The sequence below is a fragment of the Camelus dromedarius genome, chromosome 20, assembly GCF_036321535.1.
Source record: "Camelus dromedarius isolate mCamDro1 chromosome 20, mCamDro1.pat, whole genome shotgun sequence".
Lineage (NCBI taxonomy): Eukaryota > Metazoa > Chordata > Mammalia > Artiodactyla > Camelidae > Camelus > Camelus dromedarius.
Genome location: NC_087455.1, coordinates 19,324,902 through 19,346,940, shown reverse-complemented (window position 1 = coordinate 19,346,940; position 22,039 = coordinate 19,324,902). Strand labels below are relative to the sequence as shown.

General features: G+C 36.7%; 1 protein-coding gene across 5 annotated transcripts in view; it reads right to left on the bottom strand.

The window, feature by feature from the left end:
- Positions 1-22,039, bottom strand: part of TRPS1 (transcriptional repressor GATA binding 1) — a 240,287-nt gene that overhangs the window by 158,655 nt on the left and 59,593 nt on the right. For all 5 annotated transcript variants that reach the window (XM_031439517.2, XM_031439519.2, XM_010988443.3 and 2 more), the window contains one exon: positions 9,336-9,939. In XM_031439517.2, coding sequence (XP_031295377.1) covers positions 9,336-9,939 — 604 coding nt within the window. The remainder of the gene's footprint in view (positions 1-9,335; positions 9,940-22,039) is intronic.

The window sequence follows — 22,039 nt, the reverse complement described above, 5'->3', positions numbered from 1 at the left end:
TTTTTGTTTATTTATATTTTCTAAAATGTCTGTAATAAACATATATTTTAATAGGGGAAAAAATGCCAACAAATACTAATTTGATATCCTTTTCTCTTGTCATAAACTCTTCCCAATTTCTTTCTCGTTTTCATCACCAGCCTCAACCTAGAGGCCACCTCCTCTCCTCTCCTGAAACCCACAAGAACTGAGTGGAAATACAGTCATTTTCATCATGATCACCAATACTTCAAATAACTCATATATGGATAATGAGGTATTAACTCTGAAGGAGCATAAAGAATCCAAGATAGGTTTAGAATTATTCACACCCATTAAATAAAGTTTGAATGATTCACAGCCAATTTTATTTTTATAATTGTAATGAAACAGCTGGGATTAGAGTCTATTCATGGACTCATAAGAAATTTGCACCCCACCTACTAAAATTAGTTTCTGCATCCAAAATTCTGATTGAACATCTGACTGTGAACAAAACAGGCATCATCGCTCAATGCCAAGAAACTGAGGAAACAGATTTTAAGCATGTCATATTCTCACCAGAATTATTTTATTTCTCATTGTACAGACTTCCTTTTATCATCATAAGTGGCCCCTTAATAGCACGATTCTTTGAAACAAAGTTATTTTCAAAGAGTGAGCTTTCTTGCATTAGCTCAAATAATATAATTGTTGAAGATTTTCGACTGTATTGTGACAGTTGTTTATAATTTATGGGTTCTCAGCCATTATAGGGAAATATGACTTAGGAACTGTTACATCAAATATGTGATATCTCCTTGGACACCAGCATGGCTAAGTGTAAAATAGAAGATTTTTTGTCTTAAAAGTTGCCCCACATATCAATTCATAGATCTAAACATTTAAGATTTCATAGAAAACTTGCTTGGCCCTAGAGTTGGCAATTTTCAAGAGATGTGAGCAATCGTGTGCTTCTCTCTCTAATTTTCCAAAGAAGCAAACAGGGCATAAGGATTGAGTGACTCACCCAGGGTCACACAGCTAGTTAGTCACAAAGAGAGTCTAGAGCACAAAGCCTCTTTTCCTACAATCCGGTACTCTTTCCACTACATCACAAGGGAAGAGTAAAAAGAAAACATAAAATATAGTTTTACTGGAAAACAAAATCCAGTCAAGCCTGAATCACAACCAGAGAGACTCCATCAAAGGTGGAACACACCCACCTCCAAACCCAACTAAAACCTCAGGACTAAAGAAGAGTTTGGATATATTTTGGACTCTTGAAAAACATTTAAATCACATGGGAATTTGAGGTAAGCTCTAAATTTATATTTTTTTAAAAAAAAATCCTATATCATTTATATTATTACAGCATAAAGTTTTGAGAGGCATATTAACTGGATAGTTAATTTGTAGATCACAGATGGCCCATCTAGACAATCCATATTTTAAAAACCTCCAATTGTCTTTGAATTCAGGTAAAGTAGACGGATTCTACTTCTACTTTCTTCAGTCGTCAAGAAAACTTTAGGTTGTAAATTCCTGACACAAGAGGAATTCCATTAACCAAACATGGGTATCTCCTAAAATATGGCCACTGCTTCAACTGCAGTATGCTTTGTAAAACCGAGAGGCTTCTAAAATGTTATAAGTAAATAAAAACATTTTCACTTTTCAAGGTACCTGGGAAGAAATTTTTAAAGTCTCAGACTGAGGTGTTTTTTTTTTTTTAAAGCAAATGATTATTTTTAAGTAAAGTGAGTATGTCTCACAAACATATTTGTCAATTTTTAGATTCCCATGTATGTCTGACTTAACTTGTGTATATAAATGACATCATGTATGTCTTCATAAATGTTACTAACTGGTCAAGAATGGCCTGAAATTGTGTATTTTTAGCATATCACAACCACAAACTTAATGTTAATGGAGAAGGTATTCTTGATCCTGTTTTTTTTTTAATTGAACTATGCTGATCCACAATGCTATGTTAGCTTCAGCTGTACAGCAAAGTGATTCAGTTATACACATACACTCACACCCACACCCACACACATCCACACACACACACACACACACAGAATATAGCTTCCTGTGATATATACCCCATCATTTTCATATGTTACTGAGAAATAATAAAGACTAGTCTTTCTGACACACTGATAGTCCTATGAAAGAAAAATACTTTCTAATGGAATCAATATAAATATTCAGCAACAAATAATGATCATTAAACTCCATATTTTTAAAGAGAACAATCAAATTCTTCTCTTTTATACTCCCTCAAAGCCCACACTATTACCCAACATATCCAACACACACCTAAGGAAGGTATAAACTTTAAAACTGGGCTGAGAAATTGTGAAGGGTTGTCAAAACACCATCCATGGAGGCAAAATGCAAACAAGAAAAAAAGAAAGATTTCCCCACTAAAAAAGGCAAGCCTATCTGAGTGGACTGTTTTCACTTAAGGCACATGACTCAATTCAGTTTAAGAACATGGGTCCTACATGGAAATAAATTTCTGTACAAAGTAAACTGTGCTGCACGTGCAACAGGAGGTAAACATTCATACGGTGTAACTGCCTATTGGAGATTTGTTATATTCCATATCCATGAGAAATAGCTCCTAAAAATTATCATTTGCTTTTTCCTTAATTATCTTCATTCATCATTAAATAAGTCAATTTATACTTTAACGGCTAATCCTTAATTAAATATTTCTAAGACATTACTCTTCAAGCATTACTTATGGGTGAATTTATTTTATATCTTAAAAGTGACTCGTTTAGAGGACTATGACTAGGACACGGGACACCATTTTATCAGCCATGTATTGTCTCATTTAAATATTACAAAGTACATTTTGCCTTTTAAAAATTTATCTATATAGTCTTAGTTTTCCCCAGTTAATCATGACTTTACAGACAGATAAATTTCCAGGGTATGAAATGATTCATCTCTTTCATAATTAATATGCCCAAATTAAATGTTCTAAATTGAGAAACTCTTTTCAAAATGGCAAGTTAATGTGTAAAATGATGTGTGAGAGCTGTTTGATCATTCTAGCATGAAAGATGATACCACTCAATCTGTCACATCACAAATGTCCTGTACTTACAAAAACAAAACGAAAGGAAGATCCCTTCACCTCACTCTTAATCGCTGATAACAGAAAAACAAATATATGCCATAAGATAAAGTAGTATGGATTTTCTCCAAAATAAGGCCATATTCCAGATTCTATTTTAATTGTAAATTATAGTTAATTATAAACATCCACAAAGGAAAATGTTGCTTCACCAAAATGAAAGAAACAGGTTCTTGAGACCTCACTAAAAACTGCACCTTCTTAAACTAACTGCACAGCCTGATGCAGTGGCATCCTGCTCGCCACGTTTCCCTGAGTTTATAGGTAGCCCATCCTAGAAATCAATGTCCTTGCCTAAAAACACTTAATAAACGTTCACTACCAGAGTCAAAGGGAAGGGAGAGTCAAAGACTACAACAATGGAAATGCTATTTACTTTTTGGTGGGAGCAAGTAACAAACCAGGCAAAAATCCAAGATAAAACACTCTTCCTGGATTTTAGGTAATCAACACTTCCGTTAAATCCACCCGTCAAACTGGACTTGGCCAGAAGACTAGCTTCACCTTAAGGCTGCGGTAGCTGACGGCTGACACAGTTTTGAACCATTCTGCACCTGTGCTCCTGAAACTCAGGCCACTTTCTGTAAACTCCTCACTTCCAACATCTAAGAACACTCAACAATGGGGTCCTTTTGGGGCCCAGTTATCTCCTGACTCATGCGGTCTGTGAAAAAAAAGGAAGCAGAGCAAAAGATAGGTGTACAGGAAATAATTAACAGATACCGTGCTGAAGGATACCATTTCACAGCGACGACAAACTTCCAGCCCGATCGACCAAAAGATACATCTGCCTCTCTGGCCTTAGAAACCTGGGCCAGCAGAATGATGCCAGACTTCACAAAGAGCCGAGGTTACAGAAAAGAAAAATAATATGGTTTTAAAAAATACTTGAGCCAGTGGAGCTGACTTAAAATTAGAATAATAGAAAATCCCATTGGTCAAACCAATAAAACCAAACATACATGTATCAAACAGGTTTTAGTTGTGGTCTACTGTAAAATACGGTATACTAATATAAAAGATGAATGACCCATAAAGAAAAATAAAGCCATCTAGATTTCACTTAGTGAAAGCAATTAAAATGGTCATGTTCACTATTACATATAACTAAGTTGAATGGATTGTGTTTAAAAAATAAATCTGTATTTGAATTTAAATCATACCCTTGTCTAATAGACAACAGAAATGCATCTATATAGGGCAGAAGTACAGAGATATACAGAGACCATTAATCTCTGGATATGTTAAATGGTTTTTAATGTTTTATTCTTAGGCAAAACAAATACCAATGGCTACTTAAAGAGAAACTTCACAACATGTCCTAAAAACTACTGTTTCGTAGCCAATGATTTTTCGTAGCCATTTTTTCCTGGTATAGACCATTCTCTTTGGTATTTGATGATGAAAATGTAAAAAATTCAAATGGAGTTAGGAAAATGGTTATGTACATAAACACTATGTGAAGTCAAAAGTACTTATGTGATAATTGCTTTTATTTTCATTAGACATGAAGCAAAACAATAAACATCAGACTTTTCACTTGAGATCATCTTTAGTTCAAAAAAGTTCCTGCGATCTTCTGTCAGTGGTTGTAAAGGCATTCAACACTGTCGCTTGTTTAAACGTCTGTTTGGCTGCCAATGGACTGTCCCCAAAAGAACATTTTTGCATCTCAATAGCTTGTCCGGTATCAACAATCTTTAAACTATAAATTTAACGCCGCCAAAGAAAGGGGGAAATAACATCTGCTTTGTGCTGCCTTGGTATCACATTTACAAAACGAACAAATAATCATACTACTTTGCACTTATCTAGAACCCTGCATCGGACAATCTCAAATGGCCTGACGAACGTTAATTAACTCAGCTGTGCAGCACTCCTGGGAGGACGGCGGGCATCACCACCCATCAGCTTGGATCTCAGCTCCCAGAACTTGAAACTCAACTCTACAGCCCACAGCCGAACATCTCTGCCAAAACCAAGCCATGCAAAATGTGCATGTTAAAACGGACAAACTTCCCGAAATAAATTTAAACTGGAAACTAAAATCAATCACAAAGAGATTTATTTTTCCCCTAGGTGCATGAAGGGAGTGGGCTGATAACTAGGGTGCTGGAACTTAAGGAAGAATTAGGGCCTGTGACATCTGTTCGGACATGACATGGAGAAGTTTACATGAGTGCTGGTCTGCAATACACTACCTGAACTACAGATTTGCCAACAAGACAATCATACTTCTCTGTTTCATTAAAAACCGAAATATGTACTTGATATTGGCAAAATCTTTATGAAATTTAATGACAGGGGTTTTGCTCCTTTTAACATGGTTATCAGTTAAAAGACAAACCTTTCTGTGTCATAAAATCCAATGTAAAAAGGCAATTACAAGAATGAAATCTAGAATTTCTCATCCAGGAAATAATAAAACTAATACAGATACATCTGCATAAGAATCTACCAAATAAATACACACATACATATGTACATACCTTGGGGTAAACAGACATTATTGAAGATGCTGGTCAGAAAAGAGCATCTGACTATATGGAGTTCTGACTACACCACACTGTTTAGTTTAAAATGAGAAGGGAGTACCTATTTGAATATACGAAGCCAATTAGCTTTTGCTTTTAGCAAGGCAACATTAAATACATGAACCTCTTCACAGAGCCAAATTTAAACACTGCATTTTCAAAACATTTTCCAGAGCTTATTCAAGTTCTAGAAGATCTATTCTAGACGTTTTAAAAGAGTAACAATTAAAGTTTACATACACACTTGGACTGTTTCTAGCAAAGAGTCTAAAAGGTTTAACGTATCTTCCTACTCACAAAAGAAAAGCAATGATTTTATAGAAATACTGCTGATACACAATGAAAACCCTAATGTTCATACAGCAATTTACAAGATGAAACTTATGTTAATGTGCCCCTTGCTATGCTCAAAGCACAAGGGTCAACACAGGTCACATACACAATTTAGATTTTGTTATAACAAGATCAGTTTCCATACTAGTAACAAGGGAAATTAAAGACATTCACTAAAAGAAAATACACATAAGTGATCTCTGACACTTGACACAAAACTAAAGAGCCAAACACTGACCTATACAAGAAAAAAAAAGAAAAGAAAAAAGAAGTGATGAAAACTAACGAATATTTTGAAACTTGAGCTCTTCTCCGTGATTCTTATATTTCCTTCCTCACTTTGAGTAAACCAAAATTTCAAAACTAAAACCAGTTAAAAATAGGTATCAGAAAGACCAATATTCTGAAAGCAGCATTGTAATTATATGCACTGTGACATGACCCTAACTACATTCAGCAAACTCTTTAAAAATGTGTCCATTATTTACCAGCATAGAGTTCAGCTACTTGAAATTAACATTTTCCTGTTGGACAAATTTTCCATACTTAATCGATATCACTCTGCACAGTAGTTAAAGAGGACAGTCAAGTTTTCACTTTTAGTATTAGAAACTATACATATAAATGAATTTATAAATATATCTGTTCCATGAATGCTACATTGGATGCACTATTTAATTGAAAAAAATCACTTTTAAAATCTATTTTTCATTTCTTAAATTGCTCACTACTTCTAAACAAACATGCCAAACAATAAGGTGATTTCAAGTTCCATTCTACTATTTAAAGCGAATGTGAATATTACATTCTGTAGATATATATTTACGCAGACCACTACTTTCATTTAAAACATGTATACTGTATTTGCATATCTCAGTTGTGTATTTCTAAATTTTTACAGGATACTTTCGCTACTAACTAGACTTCCAAAATTACAAAATTAAAGTTCTTTGCTTTCACCTTAGTAAACATGATGGTGATATTCTTTCAGGTTTTCCCTGACTGATGGCAGAGGAAGGAACTGAGAAGAATGTCTGCTATGATAACTCAGCAATACCAATTTCTACCACCAACGTGCATTCGTGTCAAATTCACAATCAAAGTAGGCTCAGCTTCTTAATTCTCTCAGGTATCTTAAAAAGCTGATCGGCAAGATATGCGCCCATTAAAACTTTTTAATTCAGGTAATATACTAAATATTTCATAATAAATTAAATTAGCTATACCTCCTATTCCAAATGTCCAATAAAACGGCGATTTATTATGGTTGGTGATTTCCAAGAGCACTATTCAAATACAATGAAGTGCAAATTTTAAAGATGCAAATTTAACTAAAATCACAGAAGAACAATCCAAGACTTAAAGTATATCATATACAAAAATATATTTTTGTCAGCTCTCAAAACTTAGTAAATGATGGCCTTTAAGTATCACAAATCCTACAGTAGGGAATTTGGTATTCATTGTAGAATATAGTTAAATTGCCTCTCTCGCTGAAGATTTCCTACTTCAGCAGCTAATGGGGAGGAACCGAAAAGACAGTTGAAATGATGCAACAGAAAGTCGAAGTCAGGGAATTAAGGAAGTGGAGGAATTGAGAAAAACAACTTTTTTAGAAAAGTATGATCGTCCTCAGCCTGCTTAAAGAATAGAACTATAATTCTCAGGTTTTTCACTGCACTACTGAATAAATGATTGCTCATTCCAAATTCTTAGTGTATACAAATGGTGGCAGAAAAGGTAATATTCCAGGAACAGTCTAAAAGAGTCACACAATTTGGTATCAAATAAAGATGCTATGGCTGAACACAATTTTAAGTGAGAAAAAAAAAAAAAAGAGTGTGGAGCTCTAGTGATTCAGATCTAAGGCAATCAGCTCCACCAAGCTCTCCAGATGCAACGTGAAATTTAAAAATCCTAGGACATGTCATCCCTGCCTTATCACCAGAAACCAAAAAAGCCACTTCAGACCAGGAAGAAAATGATGAGCATTTACAATTAAAAAAGGCATAATATATCAAAGAAGCTCTTCCTAAATTGAATACCGCTTAAAAAGCATAGGAACAATTTTTCTTCTTTCTAAAGTTACTTAAGTTAAACTTGCTCCTTTCGGACAGGAAGGATTCTCTGTTTCTCAGTGTAGAGGATGCATCTCCTCTTCTGCATTCAAGCCCTTCTCTTCGCTCCAGGGCATGGCTGAAGACGGGAAAGGTAACAGCTTTTAGAATTAACTGTGCTCCTCTAAGGGGTGTTTCTAAACTCCACTAGAGAAAACCAGAGGAGCAGACAGGCTGAAGAAAATCTGCAGGAAATGAGAGCAGAGCAGCCAAGCAGACACTGGGAAGAGCAGTTTCTCTCCCCAGAATACATCCAGAGAGAACTCAGGGGTCTCTCACCTCCAGGTCAGAGCACGGGGCTGCCTGAACTGTATCTCCCAACCAGCTCTTTTGTAAAGGTCAGCTGGTTTCTGATCCTACCTTCCTTGCAGGAACAAAGCCTTGAAATCATCCAGAAAGCTCAAAACTTTCTCTGAGTCAAGGGGAAATGTCGAAGCGGGTGGTGCCTTAGGCAAAAAGCAAACATCACTTACTGGGAGCTCATGAATCTTCAAAATCTAAAATATTTCTTGACAATGTTCAGTCTACACAGCATGAAGACAGCCAGCATGGGTCTTATCTTACAGAGCTTTTGCTTTGTTTTTCCCACACGGGACTGTGTCTTTCTCCCTACAAAAGCCCGATAATATAAAATGCACGGTTCTCCTCTATGGATGTTCTTCACACCATTCACACTTAAGTCTATCTCATTTTTTCCCCTCCTCTTGGCAAGTAAACAATAAACACTGTCATTCATTCGTACATAATTACACTGTAGGGTTGCAAAAAACACGACTTTTCTTTATTAACAGCTCACCGAGGGCTTTGCAGTCTTAGCGATTTACATCTCTGCTAATTTCCCTATTAACCATAGACTCTGCCACACCACCTTAAAATTTAAGTCACTTAGTTACTTTAATGTAACAGATGTGCATCCTTCTGGGATTCTGAACAGCCCTTCTCCAAAAGCGGCCTCGTTGTTTTGCATAGCCACCAGGGATGATTAACAAACATTCAGTCGGAGCAAAGAGCAGTGACAAACAAGTGACTTCTACCCACTCGATCACGTATGTGTCGCGTGTATGCACACAAACGCACACAAGCTGCTCTCCACCATTTCGGCCTTATTACTTACAAATCCCGGATCGAAACAGATCACTGAGTTGCACTTGGTAAGACATGATCCTAACCCGAGAGAATGTGTGTTCCCCCGTTTCCCCTTCAAGATATATGAATCATTTAAAAATTAAACCTTCCTACCCGTAACAGAGACTGGGATTCATCCTTGGACTTGTTTTCTCCGGATGCAGGATACGGCTGGGCGTGGGCGCCGGCCTTCTCTCCGCTCGCTGGCACCCCCTGCAGGAATCCCTTGGTCTCCACAGCCAAGCCATAAATCGGGCGGGCCAGATGGGCGGCTTCCACGTTGGGGCTATCCCTTAGAGTCTTTGTCTGCTCTTGGGCGCCGGACACGGGGGTCAGAAGCCCCAGGCTTGCTTGAGTATAGGACGGACTGCCCCGGAGGATGTCTGCCCCTCTCCAAGTCACGCTGCGAAGGTCATCGCTTGAACTCTCAGCCCAAGCTTTTTCTTTCAGCCCGTCCTTCTCTTCCAGCTTCTCCCTCTTCACCACGCTCTCAGACACTGGCTCTCCCATTTTAGAGTCTGGACTGAGCAGACTGTAGACCTTGAGGTCAATTTTGGGCTCCTCCTTGATGGTGGACACGGCGTGGCCGTCCTCCTCGCCGTTGGCTGTAGTGCTGTCCTGCTCCTGGCAGTGAACGGTGTTGAAGTGCTCCAGTAGTGACTGAGTCTCGGCAGATGTAAAACTGCACTGACGGCATTTGTAGCAGCTGTGTGCTCTCCTGCAGAAGAAGAAACCCGTCACTAGAAATCTTGCATTCGAAAGGGCTTAAAAAAAAAATAGTCTTTAAGCACCTGAATTTTATCTCATGTAATGTAATCGGTAGAACGAAACACAATATTCTCAACACCCAGAAATTGGCATGTAATTAACTGGCATCTTGAGTTCTCTGTAAGGAATGCAATATTCCCGTAATAGCAACAACCAGGGTATGCACACACATATACACTTACACGAGCACACACTCCAGCCGATTCACATTTAAAACTGGTTGGTTTGCTTTATTATTGAAGGACCTGCTCTGTTCACTTTACCGTGACTGGATAATCATCAATTCTATATCCCTTAATAGATATTCATATGTTTTTACACCTGATTTGATCAATGGACTTTTTCTGTTTATTTAAACTAAACTGAGATTTTTATCACTATAAATATACATATGTATCTACTGCTGAAGTGCTTTGTACAGCTTTTACATATATTAAAATAAATTCTACCTGATTGCAATGTTCTTTTCTATCATAAAATTTAAATCCATTTAATCAATAAACTATGGTTGACTGATCTACATAATCTAGTGAAGACTACATAACAGAAGTTTAAGACTTTTTTAAACAAAATTTTTCTATCTGTAAGGACTTACGCGCTTCCACCAAATTAAGTGTACGTTGGCTGCCAAGCAGCATGGTAGGTGCTGCACAGATAGATACATTCAGAGAGTGTGTGTGAATGTGTGTTTATGTGTGTCTTCTTTTTATAAGGCATTAAAAAAAAGGAGACCTTATTGTTGGATTTCATAGCATCTCCTGCTGTTAAAGACAGAACAGTTAACTGTTAAGTTAAGACAAATGTTTGATTAACAAAGAACAGAGGCACTGTATCCTAAAAGGCATACCGGAAAGATACACAGATAACTTGGAATAAGGCATACTTTCTTTAACTGTAAAAAAAACCCTGCATGGCTGTCTAATTAAATAACCACGTGAAACACTTGCTACACCACTGGTATCATGTGTTAGGAGTTACCAACTTAAACTAGCAAAAGAAGTTTTGAGAGCTATTGCTTAAAGCTTCTGCAAAATAGGCACTCCTATACGTAATTTGTAGATAATCATCACAATATTACTTTGCCAGGCACTGGGTACACATTGGTGAATACAAGGCACCTAGTCCTTGTCCACCTGGTGTTTACAGTCTAGTCAGGAACAACCAGCTTCACATTAGACTATAAATAAATATGCAAGGACAAAGAGTGATATGTGCTAAGAATGAAATGGATGGGCTGGTAATGGGGAGGAAGGGCTGCTTAAGGTCGTCAGGAAGACCTTTCTGAGGGATCAAAGCAAAGGATGAAAAGGAGCCATCCTTGTTGGAGGAGGAGGAAGGGGAAAGGGCAACACATTCTAGTAATTCTGAGATACTGAAAGAAGCCATTGATGCCTGAGAGGGATAAACAAGAGGAAGCATAACAATCAACAAGCTGGAGGGTCACCTAGAGCTTTGCAGACCATGGTAAGGAGGCAGATATCTTCAAAGGAAAAGGGAAGGAACTGCACGGTCATAAGCAGTAGCATAGTTAAATGTGTGCATTAATCACTTTGGGGCTGTAACAGTTTCTGTATTGGATGACATCATTCCCTTATGAGACCTGTCAGATGGCTGAAAACCCAAAAGACTGTTCCTATTTCATCGAAGCCAGATTCAAAGGTATTAAGACATGTAACAAAATCTCAGCCAATATTTGTTGAGAGTACTTAATTCACTAGATGATTATCTTCTTATCATTAAGGGCTTACATTTGGTTGAATAAACAGGATATTTAACTTTTACTTTTTACAGGAGATTGTTTTCAATCTTTTCTCCTATTTTTCTTGAGTAGTAGAGATAAAACAAAAGGAAGTGCAATAAATTATAAATAATTTGATGATGAATGGACCATAAGAACACAATATTAAAAAGAATTGTTCTCACGTGAAAGAAGCCTAACTCTTAAGGAGAATATACATAGGATGATGAGTTAAAATCCTGCCACCAAAGTCAAGACCACAAAACCCAAAGCAGAATTAAGATCACAGGGGATGATAGGCAGGACTCAAAATCTAGGATTTAGAAACTCTGGAAACCTCATTCAGAGAACCTTCCAACCATAACTATATTTGAGTATAATCCAATGGGAGATAAACTCTTAAACTCAAAATTGTACCCCCAAATTGTTAGCTTTATGGAGCTCGATCAGATAAAAATGGATTTATCAAAATGGTTAAAGCTCAAAACATACCCAGGAAATCCCCGAATGAAGATACACCACATAATCTACTCAGTCATGAAAATTAAGCATAAACAAACAACCTTTAGGAAGCACATTCAGAAGCTCTGGTCGATCTTCACCCCCAGACAGTTCTAATGAGCTCACTGCCCACCGTGGCAGTGACTTTATGGTTTCCCTGACATGGTGGTGTCTCTGCTTGAAGTCTGTGATGCGATCCTGCCTGGAAATTAAGACTATAAAATCGCCACTGCTACTTCTACCCATGCACAAAAAAAAAATCCCGAAGTATTACAAACATTCCCAAGAATGACAGTGATGTCATTTCGAGAAATAAAGAATTAATTCTAGAGCAACAAGAAGGAGAAAATACCAACATGCAAAAAAAAAAAAAAAAAAAAAAAAAGAATCTATACAGCGCCACACAGCAAAATTCCAAAGAATTATAGTAGTGTCATTTCAAGAAATAAAGACAATATAGGGCAACAAGTAGAAACTTGTCAATATACAAGAGAAGAAATAAAAAATTCTTGAGTACCACATGACAAAATTATTTTAAAACTGCAGACTCCACAGTTCTCACTGGAGGAGCAATTTAGTCCACTTACGAGTTAAGACTCTAGAACCAGGATGCCTATATTTTTATCTTGGCTCTGCATTTTACTGTGTGTGTGTCTCTGGATAATTTACTGAACCTGCTTCGATTTCCTAACCTGCAGAATGAAAATAATAGTGCCTCTAGTATGGGTTAACTGATATAAATCCTAAAATTAAATAAATCTCCCCCTCTTCTGTATGGACCTGCGTTCTGTATTTGTTCAAAGGAGCTGAACCTTACAAACTGGCATTTTGGCATCGTTCCTTTCCATTCCGCCACGTATCTTAACCATGACAGACATCATTCTTAAAACAAAGTTTATTTCCTAGAAGATCCTTTGTTTTAAGACAGGACCAAGTACAGTATATTCTATGCCTTTTCTGCGTCACCTCGTAGCGTTCAATTGTCTGAAACATGGAGCAGTTTCGCAGTTTACTTTATTGTCAAGCCTTCCTCTCTGCTCATTAATAGGAGTCAGATCTAGAATCTTAAAATCCTAAATAACAAAGATAGAAAGGGCATTCTCTGTGTTTCATCCTTCAGAGGTGTTCAGTCAGGCGGTTTAGAATCATAATATATCCAGTAATACATCTCAGCAATTAAGATTATGTGCCTTCAGTGTCTACTTACTCTGTAATATAGAAATGTCCCTGAGCCAGCCTACCCCTTCACCAAATAAAGACAAACACACCCAGCCTTTACCCATTATTTGGCTGGCATGTCCTCCTAAGGATGCAAGGAGTCCTGGGCATGTCCTGCCCAGGCAATGAATTCATCACAGTGTATACTCTGAAACAAGGTCTCTGGGGCTCCCAAGTTCTTCTAGTTCTGAGCTCCTGTCCCACTGGGCAACTCTGATTCCTTACAGGTCTCGGCAAGAGCTGTTCTGACCTGCCCCACAGAGGAACTCTTACTCTGACTGACCTAGGCAAAGCCTTCCATGGTAACAGATGCTGGAGGACTGTCCGAATGCAGAGAACGGTGAGGATGGATGTAAAGCAAAAAGCAGAAACTGCAGAGCTAAGTTTTCAGTGAGAACCAGGTTTTACGCTGAAACGAAAAACACGTTTAACAGGAAGGATATTGAAACAAGGCGGCAATAACCAGCTCAACTCACACACCTTTTCTTTTGAAGACTTCAAAGCTCTCACACATCTATTATCTCACAGTCCACGGAGGTGGAACGCCCATTTCACAGATTAGTAAAGTGAAAACACAATGTCTTGTCCCTTTAGTCTACAACAAGTCAAGAATACAGGGCTTCTACCTTCTAGGCTGATATTCTATTTTTCTATCCTCAACTACTTAAATTTTTAGCTTTATGCAAAAATAAGTGAAATGACTGATGACATCAAAAATGAAAACAAGGGGAATAAAAAATGAAAACATGAGGGGAAAGGAAAGGTCTTCTAACTGACAGAAATGAGACTGACTAATGCTGTGGTTTGCAAAACTGGCTGCGTGCAGTCCCAGGACAGAAGGTGTTTCTTAGCAATGCAGATTCCAAGGCCTCTGGGCTGCCCTACTGAAGATCAGAATCTTCTGGGCATAACCGGAGAATCTGACTTTTTAGCAAGCCCTTCAGGGGACGCCCATGCAGAGACCAGTTACAAACTACATTAGTAGATATACCATGGTTCAGAACAACTTACTGAACACACTCAAACATCCTCTCCTACCTGTGACTCTAATCAAACACAGGTAATGCCCTGACCATCTTTGTTATTCAGACTCATAAGATTCCAAGTGTGACTACTATTAATGAAAAGAGAGTAAAGCTTGACAATTAAGCAGTAAACTGCTAAATGGCTCCATCTTCCAGGCCATTGAAAATCACTAGGTGATGCAGAAAAGGCAATTTGCTGCATAATACTCTGGAGACCTGAAGGACTTCTTTCTCCCTACAATGTCAGCCAAATAAATGATAGGACATACATTGAAAAGCCAGTATGATTCTACTTTCAAAAGCTGGGAGCAATATACTTTTCAATCACCTCTACTAACATCCAGAGCCATGCTTCTTCCCACACCCTAACATGCAGAAGCATCAGCTGGGGACCCTGTTAAAATTCGGATTCAGATTCTCGAAGTCTGGGGTGGTACCTGATATTCTCTGTTTTTTACAAATTCCCAGACGATGCTGATGGTGTCGGTCCCCAGGCCACACCTTACATAGCAAGAGCCAAGAAGCCCTGGTCAGAAATAACTTCGAGATGAGTATTAATTAGTTAGATAGGAATGAACTCTCAGGATATGTGCTCAGTATGTGATAGAAGATTCCCAAATGAATTCTTCATGATGAGCAACATTGTTTTCCCTCTTAAAGCACACACTCCCACCTCTGAGAGTCAACTCTAACGGCTTTATGGAGAAAACTATAAACATGACATTGTTAAGCACAATCCCAAAACAGTAATTCATCTTTTTTTATTTCATTGTTTGGGAATCATCTTCCAGGATTCTTTAGTGCTAGGCCATTTATATATATTACCCTACAACAACCACACAAGGTACCTATTTCCATCCTACTTCATAAAATAAAAATGTGAAGCACAGACAAGTCAATCCATAAAACAGTATGGAGGCATGATGTAGTATTTTAGCTCTTGTTCATGCTTCCTCTTGCATGTATGCTGTTTGGTAGTTAATGTGATGTTACTAGCTGGTTCAGGAATCAGTTCTCAAATGATTTGGACATATTCTCTGACTTGTGTCACCCTCTCAACAATAACTGAGAAGACCAGCATAATGCCATGTCCTCCCCCCCAAAATTAAAACATTATTTTAATCCCTGGTATAAGAAACATTACTGAAGAATAAAGTTTAGTCATTGACAAACCACATTAGTTTGGACTCCGCTCTAACCTACTAAATGCATTTCATTGTATCAGCATTAATATGAAAACCTCAAAGAAGTTCAGGGAATTGTCCCTCCATTTCTCAAGACCCACCTTAACTACCACCTCATCCATAAAGACTTCCCAAATGACTCAACCCAAGAGTAAACCTAACATCCTCTGAGCTGCTCTGAGACTCTGGCGTCCTCTGAGGATTTGTTTCACATTGCCTTTTATTAAAATGGCCTTTGATTTAAGTGATGGCATAAAAAGATTTATTTCATCACTTAAAAATCTCTCATGGTAAATAACCACGCATGTCTTACTTTACAGTTATACTGTAATTGTCTTAAAATCAAGATCAAAGCTCACACATCTCCATATCCCTTCCACCGCCATCCAGAACATTCAGACAGTAAATATCTGCTAAATAACTAAAGGAATGAACCACCCCAGCTCTGGGGATGCTAGACTTAATATGCAGAGTCATAAAGCAGCAGAGAAATATTAAGAAACACATAGATATTTTGCAGATGGTATATTTTGAGTGGTCCTCTGAATAAACTCTTCATTATTTAAAAAATCCTAGAACTTCTAGCTACATTAAGCCAAAGCAATTTGAACGACACTGCAAATATATTTGCATTAATTTAAATTCTATACTCTGCTGCCAACTTCGAGCAAACATTTTCCTCATGCTACCTGAGGAAAAAAAGATGTCATTTTGTAGATCTCCCTAGCATAGTTGTCAAATAAAATACAGGATGCCCAGTTCATTCTTAATTTCAGAAATAATAAACAGATAATATTTTAGTGTAAGTATGTCCCATGCAATGTTTGGGACATACTTATATAAAATTTCAGTTTGTCCAATGCAATACTTCAGACAATGAACAAAATCAATTTTGATAAAAGAGAGAATCATTTTTTGCTTCCAGAGGAAGCTAAATCAAGCTGCCTAAAAAAAAAACCAAATTATACTTAATTCAAGTGACTTAAAATTCCTCTGAGAAAAGACATTTTATATCTTATCTTACTCAACAGAATTTTCATGTGCTATAAAAAAGCATTTATTTCAAATCCATCCATATTTCAATGCTCAGGGGTCTTTTACTCTAGCAGTAGCATTTCATTCATTAGCAGAGATTAAAAACTATTTTCCTAATTCATAAATAACTGAATTTTTCTAAATTCTAGAAAAAAATCAGCTAAAAGATGCTACTCTTTTGTTCTACTCTGATAATATTTCTATATTTTTATTTTCATAACAGCTCAGTGGAGTCAGCTGTAAGCAATGCTTTGTTTTTCTCCTTCTGTGCACCAGAAATTGACACATTGTAACCAACTATATTTCAATTTAAAAAATATATTAATAAAAGTAAATGAATAAATCATAAATCCTAGTCAATTAAGACCCTGAAAGGTATTTTTTGGTAATTATGAAATCAAACACCTACATATAAACTGTCACAGAAGAGAAGCAAATGAAATGATTTAATTTAAATTCGGTCCGCAGATGTGACAAGTAATAAAGTCAGTCATTTTTGTAATGTATATTTTGTTATCATAAAGGTCTACATGTGCAGCACCTGAGATTGGTGACACTGTCGAGTGTTGGAATGAAAAGCAGGTGAGAAGAATATTTGAGAGACAAAGACAAAAAAGGAATTATAGATGTATAAATGGATAACCAGATCAATCACCTTTTAAAAGTTGAAAATTTAATTTTCAGCCTTAGTCAAGTGCAAAGGAACAGTCTACAAAATACAATCTAAGGAAAATTGGAATTCTGAATAAGATTACATTCAATCCACTGGTCCTGTATTTTCAAATTGAAATAATCTGATTAGCATTTACACATTTGGCGTTACTGGGTATTTTTTAGAAGGGTGTGGGGTGATTTCACCTTCAAGTGTCAGGATAAAACAAAACTAATGTCTGAAAAAATCTTGACTTCGGACTCATTTTCAAAAGAAAGATATCCCTACCAAATGTTCAAAACAGAAAGAAACGTCTTTCCATGAAATACAAAAAATGGGAAACTACTTATATAAACAAATATGAAATGGAAATCATGGCTAAGATTTATCTTATTCCACGACTTGATAACCATTCTTGTATAAAGTCTTTAGGACTATTAAATCTGAAATTACCTAAGGGTAGTACAATTGTGCATTATTTTCTTGGTGGACTATTAACACCAGGGTAACTTTCTGTCTCACAATAGGAATTTTCAACCTGAACTATGATGTCCATTTCACGGTTTCACAGGGAACTGATGTATTAGGTATTGTTTAAAAGAACTTGACACATAAAATATACAAATCTAGATGTAACCATCACAGTACTCACCCTTTTAGAAACTCTGTACTAACGCAGTGTGTAATTAGCTTTTTCAGATGTGTTGATAACTAAGTGCTTATTATTAAATCTATTCTTCAGAATTATAGAGCACACAGTTCACGCTCCTTTACTGAGCCCTTTTAAGATAGAAATTGAGCAGCAGCTACATTAATGTGATCAACTACTGTACCTGATGTTATTTCCTTTAGACTGAGTTACATATTTTATGTCTAAAATATTCAAACAATGTTTAAAAAAATTTAATGCATTCATAAATCTCTGAACAGATTCTTATCATCACACACCAAAAAATATGTACATTTTTCCACTTTCTGGACAAGTGGATAATTATATTATTGATTTCAAGTAGTTCTTTAATTATAAGGAAGATCGAGCATTTATTCAAATATTTATAAGTTATGTGTATTACACACATTTTTACACACTCATGTCTAAGTTTATCAAAAAATAAAAACTGGAACATGATCATGGAATCATAAAATATGATTAATTCACTGTTGCTGATAAAAAGGTCTGTTGTTCACCTAATTTGTCTTTTCTGAGTAGTTGTGCTGTTTCTCTCCAGCTGCTCTAAGGAACCTCTCTGCCTTGGCATTTTAATCTTCACTGCAAGGTGTCTATGACTGAATTTATTTGTATCAAGATGGTCCTCAACTTACCATTGTTCAACTTACAATTTTTCAACTTCAGGATGATGCAAAAGCCATATGCATTTAGCAGAAACTGTACTTTGATTTTGGAATTTGGATCTCCGCCTGGGCCAATAATATGCAGGATATAGAGTATAACACTCTCTCATGATGCTGGGCTGAAGCACGTAGCTCCAGCTCCCGGTCAGTGGAAATAACCAACACATTTACAACCAGTCTGTACCCAGGCAACCATCCTATTTTTCACTTCAGTACAGTATTCAACAGATTACATCTTATATTTGATACTTTATTATAAAATAGACTTTGTGTTAGACGATTTTGTCCAACTGTAGGCTAAGTGTTCTGAGCACATTTAAGTTAGGCTATGGCAGCTATACTGTTCAGTAGGTTAGATCTTTTAAGTGCATTTTTTAAATTTAGGTTGCTTTCAATTTACAAGGGGTTTATCAGGACACAAACCCATCACAAGTGAGGAAGATCTACATACCCTACTTAGTATAAGCTGTCCCTTTTTGTATCTGTGCATTTATGTCTTTCATCAGCTCTAAAAACTCTTCTGTCACTACCTCGTCAAATATTGATTGCCTGTTTTCCATTCAACATTATTTTCTTCTGGGACTCTGATTAGATGCATGTCAGAACAGCTTACTGTATTTCCATTCCTTAATATCCACTTTTGATATTTTCTATCCCCTTCCCCTATCTTAGGTATTCTGGCAAATATCTTCAGATTTAACTTCTGACTAGCTCATTTGCTCTCAATCATCTGCTAATCTGTTATTTAACCTACCCATATGTTTTAAATTTCAATAATTATATTGTCCATTCAGAAAATGCTATTTGTTTCTTTTTTGAATTATTTCTAGTCATTCAGTCTCACGTAGCTTGATCAATTTGTAAGTCTAATTTTCTTCTCTTTAAACATTTATTATTATTTTGTAAATGAAAAATACTGCATCTGACGTTCAAAAGCTATTATTTGCATTTTCTACAGATTTCACCTATAGCAATTTCTATTCCTGCCCATATGGTGACTTGTTGTAAGATGAGCTCATACAGTAACATGTGGGTGAAAACTAGAGTAATGTCCTAGAGATAAATTTGTGTGTGGTGTGTGTGTATGTGTGTGTGTGTGTTAATGAAGTATAGTCAGTTTACAATGTTGTGTCAATTTCTGGTGCACAGCACAATGCTTCAGTCATACATGAACATACATATATTTGTTTTCATGTGTGTTTACTTTTGACAGGAGCCAGAGGAAAGCAGTGATGGAGAATCACGTTAGCGACCTTCAAGGTGTCAGCTGAGAGTGAAACCCACAGATTCAATACTCTGTCTCTGCCAGTGACGCCAGTCTTAAGTCTTAGTCTCCTGATCAATGGCCGCATCAATGTTAGCATTTGTCCTCAACACAGCCTCACATTGCATGCTTGCTCTTCGTGTCTCCCAGTCTGGGTTTAGCTCACTTTTGGTGAAGGAGGTGACGAGAAAGCTTCAGAAGGTTCTCTTAATTCATGGAAGTCTAACAAAGCGTTAAGAAGTGTGTATCCTTTATCAAGGATAGTTGTTTTTAAGGAGACAGTCCTACTGCATACTCCAGAAACATTAAGTTGTAAGACTGAAAATGTTGACAAGGAGAATGGTAGTCAATTAGAGAATGGGTACAGTGTTCAATTAAATCGTGTATGATAAAAGAAATGGAGTGTGAGAAACAAATTCATGAGTGGAATATAACATTTCTGTCATGATGCGAACTATGGGGCATCATAAGTAAATACGAAACAAAGAAAGGAGAGCTGGCCAAGTTACACTTGCTAACTGGATAATGTTGGTAGTTTAACTCAGGTTAAATCTGGGTCTCTGGAAAAATGTCCATGGAATGAAATCCACACTGAGGTTTCTCTCTGATAGGTTTAAATTGACTCTTCTGCTTCTCAGCTGTAGCTATGTTATAGCTACACGATTTCACACATTGTACAGCTCTTCCTTTATGCTATCTTTTTACTACACTGTAAGTCTTGTATACAAAGCACTCAAAAGTTAGAATATTCCACAGTAATAATAGGATTATGGTAAAAGTTTCCCAACATGAATAATATAAATAAACATAAATTTAACTAGGAAGATAGTATTGTGATGTGGTAAATGTGTCCTCTTGTGCTATCTTCAAAATGTGGCACTGTGGGGAAATGTTTTGATGTCAGATCAAGTTATCAACATCCAGGTGACTATTTCCTTTCCCATCCCTGGATCCTCCACTGTTCAACTTTTGATAGAGTTTCTTTATACTTCCCACCGAGCTGTGACTCCTGAAACTGTAAATCTCCAAATTTTGACTATTTCTACAAGAACTCAAAGAGATCAGAGATAAACTACTCAGCACCCTGAAGGATCTGAGATCACACAAACTACACTAGGTTTACAAATAAGTGCAAGAGTATTGTAATGCCTAGAGAGGAGTGCTGCTCAGCTTTTTAAATCTAATAAAATACTGAGAGGTTGACTTAAATTCAAAATGCACAGACAACTGACATTTTGTGTGTCCTCAGAAGGGTTCCAAGATCATACGATAGTCAAAAGTTAAACTAAAATTCACTGTGGAGATTTTGACTTATTCATAACTACCGTGAAGTCAAAATCTCACAAGGATTTCGCTTACTTAAATGTACTCACTGAGCACCTATCACCCATCCTGGCATTATGTTAACTTGTGCAGATACAGCAGTGAACAAAACAAGGCTAGTCTCTTTCCTCTGGAGCTTACTTTCATTACTGAATATTAACTAAACTGAGATTATTCACTAATATTTTTATTCAGTTTTATTTCTTGGGAGATTTTTTAGTTTACCCAAAGCATATGGAATCTCTATTTTTTTCAGCCAGGTTTTCAAGCAATGGCCTCAGCCTCTTCCAAAAAAGCCACTCATCCAAGTGATCTGGTATCTAATTGTATCTCTGTGTGTGTGTGTGTGTGTGTGTGTGTGTGTGTGTGTGTGTGTGAGAGAGAGAGAGAGTGCAAGGTTTAGAAGAAAGCTAATGTCTGCTTGTCCCAAAAATAAATTAACACGCAGGTAGCATCAAGAGAGCCAGAAACACTCACTGCAAGTGTGAACACATATTTGACTGCAGGACTGTCTTTCCCAGGGCTGACCTTATAAATTAAACAGTGTAAATCTCAGGAAAGTGTTTTCTGAACATTTAGATGCACTGTGAACATTAGGATGCCCTTCAAATTAACATCTAACATTATTAGCCTATTGTTGGACATAAAGTGCTTCATTACTGGTGACTGAGAAAACACACACACACACTTGTACTAACACACAACTCTTTAAAAGAACAAGAGGAACTATTTAAAATCTTGGGATGTGAAAATTAAA